The sequence below is a fragment of the Bos taurus genome, chromosome 8, assembly GCF_002263795.3.
Source record: "Bos taurus isolate L1 Dominette 01449 registration number 42190680 breed Hereford chromosome 8, ARS-UCD2.0, whole genome shotgun sequence".
Classification (NCBI taxonomy): Eukaryota; Metazoa; Chordata; class Mammalia; order Artiodactyla; family Bovidae; genus Bos; species Bos taurus.
In genome coordinates, this window is record NC_037335.1 from 38669816 (window position 1) to 38684847 (window position 15032).

Consider the following 15032-nt stretch of genomic DNA (forward strand, 5'->3'; position numbering starts at 1 on the left):
TAAAAAATGGTAACTGAAGGACCTGCTACCATCCCTAAAGCTGAAGGAACAAAATGGAACTGGCATCTTTGAGCTCAGAGCTCCAGGTGAAACCTCAGAGGAATGAGTGCCCCCAGGCTACTGTGGGTATCTCTGCAGAGACAGGAAGCGATTGGATTAAGAGGAAAGTACTGTCACCAGGAGGACGGGCCACTGCTGGGGCAATCCAGACAAGAAAAGGAAAAACAAGAAGGAGCAATCTCTTTTCTCTCTTTTCTAGCCTCCAGTCTCTAGCGGCTCCTATTGGTGGAAACTCTCAGGGACCAAGCTAAGAAAGGTGAAATTTTGCTTCCAGAGCCCAACCTCAGCATCAGAGAACAAATTAGAGAAAATTTGAATGTGAAACCAAAAGATAACACATAAATGACACTTCTGGTTTATCCCACTTTTAATAATACTAAGATTAATCAGGAACTTCAGGTAGTTTCAGCCTAATCCTTCTGTTATCAAATCCCAACCCATGTTTCATTTAATGGTTTTACCATCCACTGGTTATTGCTGCCTACATTCATTATTTCTTTTGGGTTACAACACAGTAATTTTCTGATTTTAGCATTTTTGTGCACTTTTTATATGGAATTCTATAAAGAAGAATGTGAATAGCTGTTAGGTTATCCTGAAATGCAGTTTATATGGGAAGGCAGGAAAAATATTGATTATTTTTAATTTTCAGTTGCTGACCTACCATCCAAGGATGATCAATGAATTGTGACTTTTGTTAGTATTAGACACTTGGAACTTTTGCTGATTATATTTAGAGTCTTTTTAATTCATCAGAAGCATTATTCTTTCTGATATTCTGACTGTTTTAATTTAGGTTGGTGGGAGCCTTCAAGTATTTTTTGTTTTCTATATTTTTATTTATTATGGATTATTCTTGCAAAAATGTCAAGAATGTTCAATTTAATTCTATCTCCTCCCACTTGATTCTAAATCTCTCAGATCTTGGAAGAAATTTGCAATTTACTTTTCACTTTTCTTCACTTAGCAAGGTGCTAATAAATACTTGAATTGTCCACTTCTGAGCCACCTTACACCTTACGGAAATATTTTTAAATGCCCTCTCAACAGTGCAAACAAATTTAAAATCCAATTTTAATTACAAAGTTTAATAAAGTTGTTTAATCAAATCTTCAAGTCCATTCTTGAAATCTTGAATATTATGTGTGCTCCTTAGGGGGTGGGGGTGGGTAGGAAATAACAGCGCAAAAGGTAAATAGAATTGAATTATGCAATCTAGAGAGGAAGTATTTTAAGATTTTAAATCTGTGTATGTTCTTCTAACCTAAGAACATAAATATTTTTCCTAAAATGGATTCCGTTTAGCTCTTACTTTTGTAACAATGACCATCACTATGGAGTGTGGGAGAAACCAGAGAACAAAATATGGATTTGGGGACTCATCTTCTTAAGGAAGACCCACTCCAGTATTCTTGGGCTTCCCTTGTTGCTTAACTGGTAAATAATCTGTCTGCAATGCGGGAGACCTGGGCTCGATCCCTGGCTTGGGAAGATCCCCTGGAGAATGGAAAGGCTACCCTATCCAGTATTCTGGCCTAGAAAATTCCATAGACTATAGTTCATGGGGTTGCAAAGAGTCGGACACGACTTTCACTTTGCTTTCACTGGATACTGGAGAGTTTGGATAAGACTGGGAGTAACTCCATCTTTGTTCATAAAATGTCACTGAGTACCACCTGGTGCATAGCCAAGACTTCCCTGGTGGCTCAGACAGCAAAGAATTTGCGTGAAATCCAAAGACCCGGGTTCGACACCTGGGTTGGGAAGGTCCCCTGGAGAAGGGAATGACAACCTACTCCTGTATTCTTGCTTGGGAAATTCCATGGACAGAGGAGCTGTCAGTCCATGGGGTTACAAAGAGTTGTAACCCCATGTCAGTCCATTGGGCTACAGTCCATGGGGTCACAAAGAGTTGGACATCACTGAGGAATTAACACTTTCATTTGTTAGGGAATTCTTCTAGAAAGAGTTAGCAGTCTTTTGGTCTGCATTAATACTGTTCTTTCCTCATGTGTGGGTAAAGAAATAGGTAAATTACAGCATCTCCAACCAGATGCCCAGGTCAAAACTTGGGAAGATTTCCTAGGCTTTTTCTTTCCATGTAAGGTGTTATTGATATGACTTCTTTTGATCTATCTAGTCCTTGCCCTCTTTTCTTTCCTTCCACCACTGCAATGATTTAGACTTTCAGTTTAACTGAACTAAGGTTGTGTGTGTGCTCAGTCCTGTCCAGCTCTTTGTGACCCTAGGGACTGTAGACTGCCAGGAACCTCTGTCCATGAAAATTTCCAGGCATGAATACTGGAGCAGGTTGCCATTTTCTACTCCAGGGGATCTTACCGATCCAGGGATCAAACTCATGTCCCTTATGTCTCCTGCATTGGCAGGTGGATTCTTTGCCACCCTGCCACCTGGAAAGCCCTAAATGCCTCCAATCTTCACACTTCAGTTTTTGCATTGCTATCAAAGTAATATTTCTAAATGTGGATCATTTCACAGCCCTTGATTAAAATCTTTAAACTGCTCCTCTTTACCTTTGGGGGAAAAAAGCCAAATTTCTTAACATGGAATATAAGACCCTTCATGATCTGGCTATAGAACTTTTGTCTTCCTCCTTCCTGCCTCCTATGTCATCCCCAAGCCCCCTCAAGTCACACATCCAATGCTCCAGCAAGAAATACTGGCAGAACTCACCACACTAGGCTCTAAGACCTTTCCACATTTGAACACAGCTGTTCCCTTTACTTAGAAACTTCTTCTCTTTATTCAAATAGTGAATAAAGATTCATCCTTCAAAGGTCAGCCCTGGTATCACCACCTTTGGGAAGCCTTGCCTGATTTCCCTTAGCTGCCTCCACAACCTCACATGGTTGCATCACCACAGTGATCACTACACTATATGGTATTTACTGTCTCTCATGGGCATCCTCATGTATTTAATCTTTATCCCCAGCACATAGCATCATACTTGAGTATACCCTCAATGAACGTGTGCTGAGAAAATAAATGAATAACTGTGTAATCTTAACCCAGCATTTTTCAAACATTTTTTACAGAGTGGTTCTACCAACTCACTTAAACTACCACCAAAAGTGTCATTGAGTTTTTTATTATTCCATATTCTCAGTATCACTTGATATTCTTAGACTTAAATTTAAAACATTGTATTGGGCCTGTGGTGGTATCTCATCCTAGTTTTTGTGTCTTTAATATGCTAACAGATATGGTTTTAAGACAAGCTTCCCCCCCCCCCAACATGTAATAGTTATTAAGATTTTCTGAAAGAGTGAATGCAAAGGCCCTATAATTAGACTTTTTCAAAGAATGGTGGGAAAGCCATTGACTCTGGAGCAAGATGCAGAACTGTAGTCAAGATCTTGGAATCAGAACCAACACTGATCTCAGTAGTGGTTCTCAAATTTTTGTATTCACGTGAAAACCCAGTGTCCTTGTTAAAATTGAACATTCTTGGGTTGTATCACCCAGAAATTCTGATTCAGTAGTTCAGAGATTGGGCCCTAATATCTACATTTTAAAATAAGTTTCTCAAGTGATTCTGATGCAGTTGACTTTCAGTCCACAGAATAAAAAGCACTGTTTGGAGAATAAGGTTTCTTCTTAAACGAGCATTTGTTGTTGTTTAGTCACTAAGTCGTGTCTGACTCTTTGTGACTCTGCTGGCTGTAGCCCACCAGGCTCCTTTGTCCATGGGATTTCCCAGGCAAGAATACTGGAGTGAGTTGCCATTTCCTTTTCAAAGGGATCTTCCTGACCCAGGGGTCAAACCTGCATCTCCTGCATTGGCAGGCAGATTCTTTACTGATGAACTAACAGGAACAAAATTAAAATTCAGCCAACTTAGAGAAGTTTAAAATATACCCTGCAATAAGCGAAAACCTCTGATTGTATTGCAAAATCAAGAGTAATTATGGGGAAGTGAAAGAGCATCGGTGTTGCTTTCAGAAGAGGTGGATTTGAGACTCAGAGTGTGTCATCTTAGGCAAATCCCTTAACCTTCCTGAGTTTCCATTTCTCATCTAAAATTAGTATTATACCTATTCTACCAATCTTGCAAACCTGTGTAATGGTTAAAATGATAGAGTGGTAAGGCCCATACAAAAGTAAGATCTAATCATTGTTAAAGTAATGATGATTGTTTTTTTATATATAATTTTTAAAATGTATTTTACTATTTATTTTTGGCTGTGCTGGGTCTTCCTTGCTGTTCAGGCTTTTCTCTCATTGCAGCAAGCAGGGTCTACTCTTTGTTGCGGTGGGCAGGCTTCTCATTGAACTGGCTTATCTTGTTGCAGAGCACTAGGCTCTAGGACACACAGGCTTCAGTAGTTGTGATTTGTGGGCTCGGTGGTTGCAGTTCCTATTTACCCAGCTCTAGAGCACAGCCCAATAGTTGTGGCACAAGGGCTTAGTTGCTCCACAGCATGTGGCATCTTCTAGGACCAGGGATCAAAACTGTGCCTCCTGCACTGGCAGGTGGATTATTTACCCCTGAGCCTGTGTAATTAATGAGCCTGGTAATTCCAGGGAAGCAACCCTTCCTGAATTAAAGAAACAATATTTAGCCTCAGGGGCACTTATTTCTTAGAATAACCTCAGCTGCTCTCTACGAAAAGCAAAACTGTAAAAACAGTTTTAAGTTTGCAAAGAAAATCTTGAGTGACAAGACCAGGGATTCAAATCAATTTTGAGACAAGACCAGGATTCTAATGTTACTAACCCACGTTACTTTTCATCATACATCACTCAAATACATTTCTCATTCTTTATTATAATCCACAAAGCAAGTGATTCCGACACACACCAGAATCTGAGCACCTCTGCTCTACTGCATTAGATGTAATAGTGGGGTGGTAATCGTTGTCTTTATCTTTTATCGTACTTATTTGATAAAAAGCTTTATTGACGTATTATCCACATGCAATACAATTCACCAATCTAAATTGTACAATTCAGTGGTTTGAGTATAATCACAGAGTTGTGCACCTATCTTCACTTATCAATTTTACATTTTCATCACCCAGAAAGAACTTCCCTGACAGCAGTTATTCTCTATTCTCCCTTCCCCTCAGCCATTGCCAAACACTAATCTACTTTCTGTATGGATTTTCCATTTAAGACCTTTCATATAAAGGGAATTATATAACATATAGCCTTTCGTGATTGTCTTCTTTCACTTAGCAGATTTTCAAGGCGTATGCTCTGTTTTAAAATTATCAGTTTAACAACCATAGATATAGTTTAGAAATAAAAGACGAAAAAACCCATAATCCCATTCTAATAGTCATTATCACACTTTTATTTTTTCCCCTCTGCAGGTGAATTTTCATTTTATTGGAAATCAGACGGAGAGCGATCCTCGCTCCCACCACGACCCCACGAGTCCCGCGCCACCAGACTTCCCGCCTCCCAAAGCCCAGACCAAGAGGAGCCATGGCAGGGGAGGAAGAAGCGGCCCCGCCCCGCCCCTCCGCGCCGGCGCCTCGCTGATGTCACTGCTCCGGGCCGCAGACCCCCGCCTTTCTTCCCCGTCGCGGTTGCTTTGACAGAACGCGATGGCGGCGTCCGGGTCTGCTGGAGTACCGGCGACCGTGTCGGGAAAGCAAGAGTTTTACCAGCTTCTGAAGAACCTGATCAATCCAAGCTGTATGGTGCGGCGGCAGGCAGAGGAAATCTATGAAAATATCCCAGGTCTGTGTAAGACTACATTCCTCTTAGATGCCGTCAGAAATAGAAGAGCAGGTTATGAGGTGAGACAAATGGCTGCCGCCCTGCTACGACGGCTTTTGTCCTCTGGGTTTGAGGAAGTCTATCCAAATTTGCCTTCTGATGTTCAGAGGGACGTCAAGATTGAACTGATACTGGCTGTTAAGTTAGAAACACATGCTAGTATGAGGAAAAAACTTTGTGACATTTTTGCAGTCCTGGCCAGGAATTTGATAGATGAGGATGGCACTAACCACTGGCCTGAAGGTCTGAAGTTCCTTGTTGATTCAATCTACTCTAAAAATGTGGTTCTATGGGAAGTTGCACTTCACGTTTTCTGGCACTTTCCGGGGATTTTTGGGAACCAGGAGCGGCACGATTTGGATATCATCAAACGGTTGTTGGACCAGTGTATTCAAGATCAAGAACATCCAGCAATCAGGACATTATCTGCTAGAGCTGCAGCTGCATTTGTACTTGCTAATGAGAATAATATTGGTCTTTTCAAAGACTTTGCAGACTTGCTTCCTGGAATCTTACAGGCTGTGAATGATTCATGCTACCAGGATGATGATTCAGTGCTAGAATCCCTTGTCGAGATTGCAGATACTGTACCTAAATATTTGGGTCCTTATTTAGAAGATACTCTGCAACTGAGTCTAAAGTTATGTGGAGACTCTAGACTTAGTAATCTGCAACGCCAGCTGGCACTTGAAGTAATAGTGACCTTGTCTGAAACTGCCACCCCAATGTTGAAAAAACATACAAATATTATTGCACAGGCAGTTCCTCATATATTAGCAATGATGGTTGATCTACAAGATGACGAGGACTGGGTAAATGCTGATGAAATGGAAGAAGATGATTTTGACAGCAATGCAGTTGCTGCTGAGAGTGCATTAGACAGACTGGCTTGTGGGCTTGGTGGAAAACTTGTTTTACCAATGACTAAGGAGCATATCATGCAGATGCTGCAGAGCCCTGACTGGAAATACCGACATGCTGGATTAATGGCCTTATCTGCTATTGGAGAAGGATGCCATCAGCAAATGGAATCAATTTTAGATGAAACAGTTAACTCTGTTTTGCTTTTTCTTCAGGATCCTCATCCAAGGGTGAGGGCTGCAGCCTGTACTACACTTGGACAGATGGCTACAGATTTTGCACCTAACTTCCAAAAGAAATTCCATGAAACTGTGATTGCAGCTCTCTTGCGTACTATGGAAAATCAAGGTAATCAGCGTGTACAGTCACATGCAGCTTCTGCGCTTATTATTTTTATTGAAGACTGCCCCAAATCATTGCTGGTTCTATATTTGGATAGTATGTTAAGAAATCTACATTCCATCTTGGTGATTAAACTTCAAGAGTTGATTCGCAATGGAACTAAGTTGGCCTTAGAACAGCTTGTGACAACCATTGCCTCAGTTGCAGATACAATAGAAGAAAAATTTGTACCATACTATGATATATTTATGCCCTCACTAAAGCATACTGTTGAGCTTGCTGTTCAAAAGGAACTCAAACTTCTGAAAGGAAAGACTATTGAATGCATTAGCCATGTTGGTCTTGCTGTTGGTAAGGAAAAATTTATGCAAGATGCATCAAATGTGATGCAGTTATTGTTGAAGACACAATCAGACTTAAATAATATGGAAGATGATGACCCTCAGACCTCTTACATGGTTTCAGCATGGGCTAGAATGTGTAAAATTCTTGGAAGTGATTTTCAACAGTACCTTCCACTGGTTATTGAGCCTCTTATTAAGACTGCTTCAGCTAAACCTGACGTTGCTCTCTTAGACACACAAGATGTGGAGAATATGAGTGATGATGATGGATGGCAATTTGTAAATCTTGGAGACCAGCAAAGTTTTGGAATTAAAACTTCAGGACTTGAAGCAAAAGCAACTGCTTGCCAGATGTTGGTTTATTATGCTAAGGAGTTAAGAGAAGGATTTATGGACTATACAGAACAAGTTGTAAAACTGATGGTTCCTTTACTGAAATTTTATTTCCATGACAATGTTCGAGTGGCAGCTGCAGAGTCCTTGCCTTTTCTCCTGGAATGTGCAAGAATTCGGGGGCCAGAGTATCTTGCACAGATGTGGCAATTCATATGTGATCCCTTAATCAAGGCTATTGGGACCGAACCCGATACAGATGTACTCTCAGAAATAATGAATTCTTTTGCAAAATCCATTGAAGTAATGGGAGATGGGTGCCTTAATGATGAACACTTGGAAGAACTGGGAGAAATACTGAAAGCAAAACTTGAAGGGCACTTTAAAAACCAAGAACTAAGACAGGTTAAAAGACAGGAAGAAAACTATGATCAACAGGTTGAAATGTCTCTGCAAGATGAGGATGAATGTGATGTTTATATTCTGACCAAAGTATCAGATATTTTGCACTCATTATTTAGTACTTACAAGGAAAAGATTTTACCGTGGTTTGAACAGCTACTTCCATTAATTGTAAATCTAATTTGTTCTAATAGGCCATGGCCAGACAGACAGTGGGGATTGTGCATATTTGATGATATCATAGAGCACTGCAGTCCAACCTCATTTAAATATGTTGAATATTTTCGGTGGCCAATGCTACTAAATATGCGAGACAACAACCCTGAAGTCAGGCAAGCTGCTGCTTATGGCCTGGGTGTTATGGCACAGTTTGGTGGAGATGATTATCGTTCTTTATGTTCAGAAGCTGTTCCGCTGCTGGTGAAAGTTATTAAGTGTGCAAATTCCAAAACCAAAAAAAATGTCATTGCTACAGAGAACTGTATCTCAGCAGTAGGGAAGATTTTGAGGTTTAAGCCTAACTGTGTAAACGTAGATGAAGTTCTTCCACACTGGTTGTCATGGCTTCCACTGCATGAGGATAAAGAGGAAGCTATTCAGACTTTGAGTTTTCTCTGTGACTTAATTGAAAGTAACCACCCAGTTGTACTTGGTCCAAATAATTCCAATCTCCCAAAAATAATTAGTATAATTGCAGAAGGAAAAATTAATGAGACTATTAACTATGAAGATCCTTGTGCCAAACGCCTAGCTAATGTTGTACGTCAGGTACAGACTTCTGAAGAATTATGGTTGGAATGCATTTCCCATCTTGATGATGAGCAGCAGGAAGCCTTACAGGAATTGCTAAATTTTGCTTGAAGCACTTTAATATTACTTGAATATCATCCCCCATAAAAGTAACTCCAAATAAGTGTTGTGAGTGGATTCCATTATGATTGAGAGAGCTGTTCTCTCCCTGCTAAGCAGTTTATATTCCTTCCCAGTGTTTCTCCATGATTAGTCAGTGTTATAGCCTCTGTTTACCTTGCATGTTTTATCAAACACAGACCTTGGTGATAACCTGTGCTTCTGTTGTCTTAAAATGTTTGTCACCTTTCTTCTATTTGATGTGAAGTATGTATATTGTTGCTATTTGTCTAAATTCCTGATGCTGGGCAAGCAGTGTGCTTGGTGTCAGGGTGTCCTGCTGCCTAACACAAGATGTTAAAGAGTGCACAAAGATGGGATAGAAGAACTTCCAGGACAAACTCTTTGGAATTGTGAGTGAAGAATATAGTGGCAGGCTTATTTCTCCTTTATGATACTCCTAGTTTTCATAGTAATGGGAGGATGCTGGTATTGGAAAAGAGTTTTGAGATACTGCAGTGGATGTGGGGAGTTTTCTCCATAATACATAATAACTTTTTAATAATGTCCTCCTGAGGCTGAGACATATCCATATTCTAGTTCCCAAGGTGTCCAGCTGATAGTTAAGAGAACTTTAAAATCTTAGCCAGATCAGTCTGTCTTTTTTAACTTATCCAGGACTCTTAAGGACCACAGTTATTGTAAAGGGTATCCTGGTACATCTAACATTGGTAGCATATAACATACTGTAATACAGTATTTGACAAAGAGTAAATGATTATTTGTGGGAGTCAATCACTGTTACGTGTTTGAGCAGAATATTGCATTGTGTATGTATGCCATTTTTCCCTGCAAAGCAGTTCAATAAGAGAAGCCCTGATTCAAAATGGGGCTTAAATAGATGTGTTTTGAAGAAACTCTTAGTTGTTTAGTAGCATTAAAGAGAATTCAATTGTGATCGTGAAAGGGAAGCAAAATTAGTCTTTAAACATGAAAAAGAAAACAGCTTTGAGATGACCAGTCATTTAGCAGTAAGTGTGGATTCTAAGAAAGCAGTTCTGTAAGTTTGGGGTTACTTATATTAATTACAATGTTGGTCTTTAATCTCAGGCTTTTTGTAGGGTAGAAAAAGAAGCTTTCTACTCAGCAAATTATTGATCCAAAATTTAAGAACAAATACATCTGTAATGCATTTCCTGGGGCTGTTATGAGTACTGTGTATGTAAAGCATTTAATGAGTATTTAAGACCTAGCAAGTGCTTAATAAATGGTAGCTGTTACTGCTGTTGGTGTTTGTACCTCTTCTGTGTTCTTTTTTATGGTCTGGAATTCCTTTTATATTAAAATCTCCCTGTTTCCCCTCCTACCAGTTGACCAGGCCATCTAGGCCACTGCGGACAGAAATACGAAATTGAGATTTTAAATATGCAATTCCTATACATTCCCTGTAGTTACTTATTGTTAATGAAGCGAAAAAAAGAAAAGGACATTGGTTGGGGTATGGTCATAATTTTAATAAGATTAAATTTAAAAGTATAGATGAATAAATAGAAAAAACCCACCACAAAGTATTAATAGAGGTTTTCTATGGATGGTGGGATTGAAAGGCAGTTTTTCTTCTCATTTATCTATATTTTTTAAAAGTTCAAGGACCTGATTCTACTTTCATAATAGTTACGATCAAAGTTAATTGGCCTCTCAGTGACACGTGGCTAAGTTTCCTGCTACTCATCCAGGTGTCTTTATTAATATTCCTTATATAAGAAGCTTTTGGTAAACATTTCTACCAATTCCATATATTCTTGTGCATGAAAAATTGGAAAACTCGATGGACGTGAGTCTGAGTGAACTCTGGGAGTTGGTGATGGACAGGGAGGCCTGGCGTGCTGTGATTCATGGGGTCGCAAAGAGTCGGGCACGACTGAGACTGAACTGAACTGACCATATGACTTGGAATTAGGCACCTGGACAATTTTGAAGACAAACCTAGATTTGAATTTTGGCAAGCTGCTTTTTTAACCTGAACAGTTTTCCATCAGTGAAATAAGCATGCTGCTGCTGCTAAGTCGCTTCAGTTGTGTCCGACTCTGTAAGACCCCATAGACGGCAGCCCACTAGGCTCCCCCATCCCTGGGATTCTCCAGGCAAGAATACTGGAGTGGGTTGCCATTTCCTTCTCCAGTGCATGAAAGTAAAAAGTGAAAGTGAAGTAGCTCAGTCGTGTCCAACTCTTCACATAAGGCCTAGCTAATTGTGAGAATTAAGGTTATGAATATAAAGTGATCAGTGGCACAGGGTTCAATAAATGTAAGCTAATATTATCTGAGAGTCATGAAATATGGTTGGTGGCTAAAGAAAAGGAGTTGATATCTGATGGGATGGGTCCAGATTCTTGGGCTTTCTCAAAGGAAATGAAAGATGTCCAGTTAGACACTTTGATTGCCAGTCCCTGAAGTAAGACTGGTCTGCCTTTGTTCCTGATTTAAGGTACATCTGTAGACCTGAGTTCGATTCCTTGGTTGGGAAGAAGGGAAAGGCTACCCACTCCAGTATTCTGGCCTGGAGAATTCCATGGACTGTATAGTCCATGGGGTCCCAAAGAGTCCACACGGCTAAGCAACTTTCACTCATGGGCTCTAAGGAGAGAGAACGCTGTAAATAACTAATAAATGACAAATGTCTGATGAGGTAAGAGGAGATCTAGATAAACTAGATGATGGGTGTGTGTTTGTGTGGGGGGGGGGGGTTGTCAATACCCTAAAACCTTAAAAGTGTCCCCATTTAACTCTTACCTAAGACTATCTAACATACTAGACGGTCCCCCACCCCCCCCCCCGCAAAAATCAAAAAGAAAAAGCTTTTTAGTTTCGAATTTTATCAGTGCTTTAAAAGTCCACATCGATTGGAAGTAAAACAGTCTTAAGAGTCAATATATCCCAATCACTTTGTTACACATCTTTACTTTTAAAATGCTTACTTTCTGAAATTTTGATTTTGTATTCAAGTAATTTGATGTTTCAAGCAAGAGCGTCCTGTGTAAGCAGAAAAAGGAATATGTGCATCTTTGAAAAAGAACGTGAGAAAATAGTAATATCTGCATTAAGGAACCGTTAGTTACTTTCTACTCATTTTTAAGCAATATGTCAACTAATGGAATGATAAGCTCACTTCTTACACATTCCCTAAACAGTAATTTTAAAATGTGGTGAGATTGAAAGGTCATGCTAACGACTGTTTAATGCCGAAGTTTATAGATTTGAAATATTTGAAGACTTAAGTCCCAAGGACTTTAAAATGAGGTTCCATTCCCTTCCATTACTCTTCTTAGCAGATGTCAAAAATTGAGAAGGTGGGGATGTCTTTTCACTTTAACGGAAAACATGGGATTAACTTCCAAAATAGGAACTGATGTTAAGACGGGGACAGGAGTTTTAGAAATTCGAGTTCTATACATCATCTCTTTTTCTTTTGCATGTGAACATATGTTCCAATTGGTCGAGTCCTTGAACCTTTCTAAACTTCACAAATTCCAATTCTACGTTGAAAAACCAGCAGTCACGGGGATGGAGGGTGTTGAGTGTGCAAAGGAAAATTTTTTACAATAGGATAGGATTTACATTCTATGTCTACTTACACTTATGTCTACTTTCACTTTCCATCAACGAAAGTTGTCTAGCAAGCGCCTGCAGGATTAATTTTAGCTTTTATCGCTAAGAGGGGTCTAGCGGAACAAATATCTTCTTAGCACAGCCCACTTCTAAAACCCTTTCAGCCTCCCACTCAGGAGGTGGCGAGCAAAGCCCAGCTGCTGCTTTGCGTCTCTCTTCACTCCGCCCCTTCCAGTTGGCTACAAGCTGATGACATCATTGCTCCGCGCAACCTACCAGGCCTCAGGGCCTGAAGCTGAGACGAAGTCCCGGCTTTCACGTAGCGGTACGTGAAGTGGGGGTGGTAGTGTTCTACTACGCATGCTCACCGTCGACGGCGACGGTGCCCCTTTCTTTGCTACTTTCCACAGCTCGCCCCAACCTGGAGAGCCGGGGCGGGGGGGGGAGGGGGGGGACGCTAAGTGCCCTCCCCCTTTTCTCCCGGCCCCTCCTCTTCCCCCCGCCCAGTAGGGCTTCTAACTGACAGTTGTCGCCAGGCCCCGTCCGCGCGCCGCCTCCTCCTGCCTGGGTCCCCCGCAGGTAGAGAGGGGCGGGAGGGAGTGTGAGGGAGAGGAGGAGGAGCCCGACCCGCGGCGGCCCAGCGTTTCGGCGCCCTCCGGGGAGGCTAGAGAAGAAGCCCACTTTTCTCCTCGCCCCCTCCCTGCCTTCAAGCCGGCCCGGGAGGGGGTGGGGCGCGGAGGCCAAACCAGGCCTGGCGGGTTAAGAGCGGCCGGGCGGGGCGCGGAGGGGTGAGGCAGGCTAGGGCCGTGCGCGCGCGCCGCCGCCGGGGGGAGGGGAGAGGAGGGCACCTAGGCTCTCCTCTTCTCTCCCCCCTCCCCCGCGCCCCATGTAACCCCGCCCCGCGGGCGGCAAGCTCGAGACCCCCGCGCGCAACGAGCCGAGCCAGCGGCTGAGAAGAGCGAGGCCCGATGCGGCTGAGGCTGCGCGGCGCCCCTGAGCCCTGAGGAAGCGGTCCGCGTTCACGCGTGCCCCGGCGCCTCGAGCGGCCGCTGCACACCGCCCAAGCTGGGCCTGCCGGAGGCATGAGCGTGCCCGGGAAGCCGGGGGAGATGAAGCCGGCCGGAGAAGAGGAGCGGCCGCCACCGGCGGCCGAGGAAGAGGACGACGACGAGTTGGTGGCAGCGGCGCCGGCCTTACGGCCGGCCCGAAGGAGTGCCTCCTTGAGGGAGGACGCGGACGACGACGAAGAGGAGGAGGAGATGGTGGTCGGGGGCGGTGGCTGCAAGGAGCAGGAGCTGACCTACGAGCTGCAGCAGGGCTACCGCATCCTGGGCGAGTTCCTGCAGGAGAAGCACCGAGGCCTCACCGCCCCATTCCTCCAGCCCTTGGGGGGCGTTGCCACCAGGGAAGAGGAGGCGGCCGAGGGGCCGCGCGGCGGAGGCCGGGGCAGTCGCGCCCTCCCGCAGCAGCCCGGTCAGGGCATGTGTCTGCTGAAGATGGAGGAGAAGTTCGCCAGCGGCCAGTACGGGGGCATCACCGAGTTCGTGGCGGACTTCAGGTTGATGCTGGAGACGTGCTACCGCCAGCATGGAGTGGACCACTGGATCTCCAAACAGGGCCAGAAGCTGGAGATGATGCTGGAGCAGAAGTTGGCGCTTCTTTCTCGGTGAGTGAGCCCAGTTCCCGGCGGGACTGACGGACTGACACAAACACACCCTCGCACGTGTCCGAGGATGGGTTGGGCCAGGGGCCGGGGGGCGTCGCTGATAGGTGCTGAGTCAGAACCCCGGGAGGAGGAGCAGTGCTGGGCGGGGGCCCGCAGGGGTGTGGAGGGTGTCGGCCGAAAGAACCCCACGCCCAGACGGAAAAGAACCCGAGGAGAGAGCCGAGAACCGAGCGCTGAAGAGCAGGTAAAGTTTGTGGAAGTAAAGTGAAAAGGTGCCCGTAGGAAGAATTATAGGAGTAGGGAGAGGAAAAGTTTTAGTAGGATGGAAGATGGCCTTGCAACTTTCATTAGACAGTTTTGGCAAGAAACTTTTAAACGTTTTTGGAATGAAATATCATTAGAAATTTATGTTGGCTCGTGTAAAAGGTGGTTTCAAACTTAAGGTTATATCGTTTTACTACTCAGCTCGGTCATCGGAGTGTATAGTGTTATTAAATGGTTAACAGTTACTGTGGCATATTCTTGATATTTTCTCTCAGCTTCATCTAAGAGGACTGAATTTTTGTATCAGCACAAATATTTTAATAAGCTTAGGATGTTGGTGTTTATTCTCCCAGAAGTCATAGGGAGGTCAGGTGGCTCGACGCTCTCGGTGCACTCTAGGTGGGAGGGTGAGTGGGTGTGTGTATGCTCTCGGTACACTCTAGGTGGGTGGGTGTGCTCAGTCGTGTCCGACTCTTTTCGACCCCATTGACTGTACCGCGCCGGGTCCTCTGTCCATGGGCATTCTCCAGGCAAGAATACTAGAGTGGGTTGCCA

General features: G+C 43.3%; 2 protein-coding genes across 7 annotated transcripts in view; both read left to right on the plus strand.

The window, feature by feature from the left end:
* The first annotated feature begins 5617 nt into the window (after positions 1-5617).
* RANBP6 (RAN binding protein 6) lies at positions 5618-10227 on the plus strand. 3 transcript variants are annotated; one of them, XM_005209975.5, is made up of 2 exons: positions 5618-5828; positions 6885-10227. In XM_005209975.5, the coding sequence occupies exons 1-2, from the start codon at positions 5634-5636 to the stop codon at positions 8949-8951; spliced, it is 2262 nt and encodes a 753-aa protein (XP_005210032.1). In that variant the 5' UTR covers positions 5618-5633; the 3' UTR covers positions 8952-10227. The 3 variants fall into 3 exon arrangements, with proteins under 3 accessions (XP_005210032.1, XP_005210033.1, XP_002689654.2); XM_005209976.5 differs by having other exon boundaries at positions 5618-5769; XM_002689608.7 differs by having other exon boundaries at positions 5618-10227.
* Positions 10228-11788: 1561 nt separating this feature from the next.
* The window catches only part of KIAA2026, a 110388-nt gene continuing 107144 nt past the window's right edge, over positions 11789-15032 (plus strand). For 2 of the 4 annotated variants that reach the window (XM_002689598.6, XM_005209977.5), the window contains exon 1: positions 11789-14213. In XM_002689598.6, the coding sequence (XP_002689644.1) occupies positions 13630-14213 (584 nt within the window). In that variant the 5' untranslated portion in view covers positions 11789-13629. Of the gene's footprint in view, positions 14214-14241; positions 14458-15032 lie in introns of those variants that run through there. The other 2 variants (XM_024996119.2, XM_024996120.2) reach the window with 2 other exon arrangements.

Excerpts from the sequence above, each read along its gene's own strand:
- RANBP6 (XM_002689608.7), top strand. The coding sequence starts at position 5,634 with ATGGCGGCGTCCGGGTCTGCTGGAGTACCGGCGACCGTGTCGGGAAAG.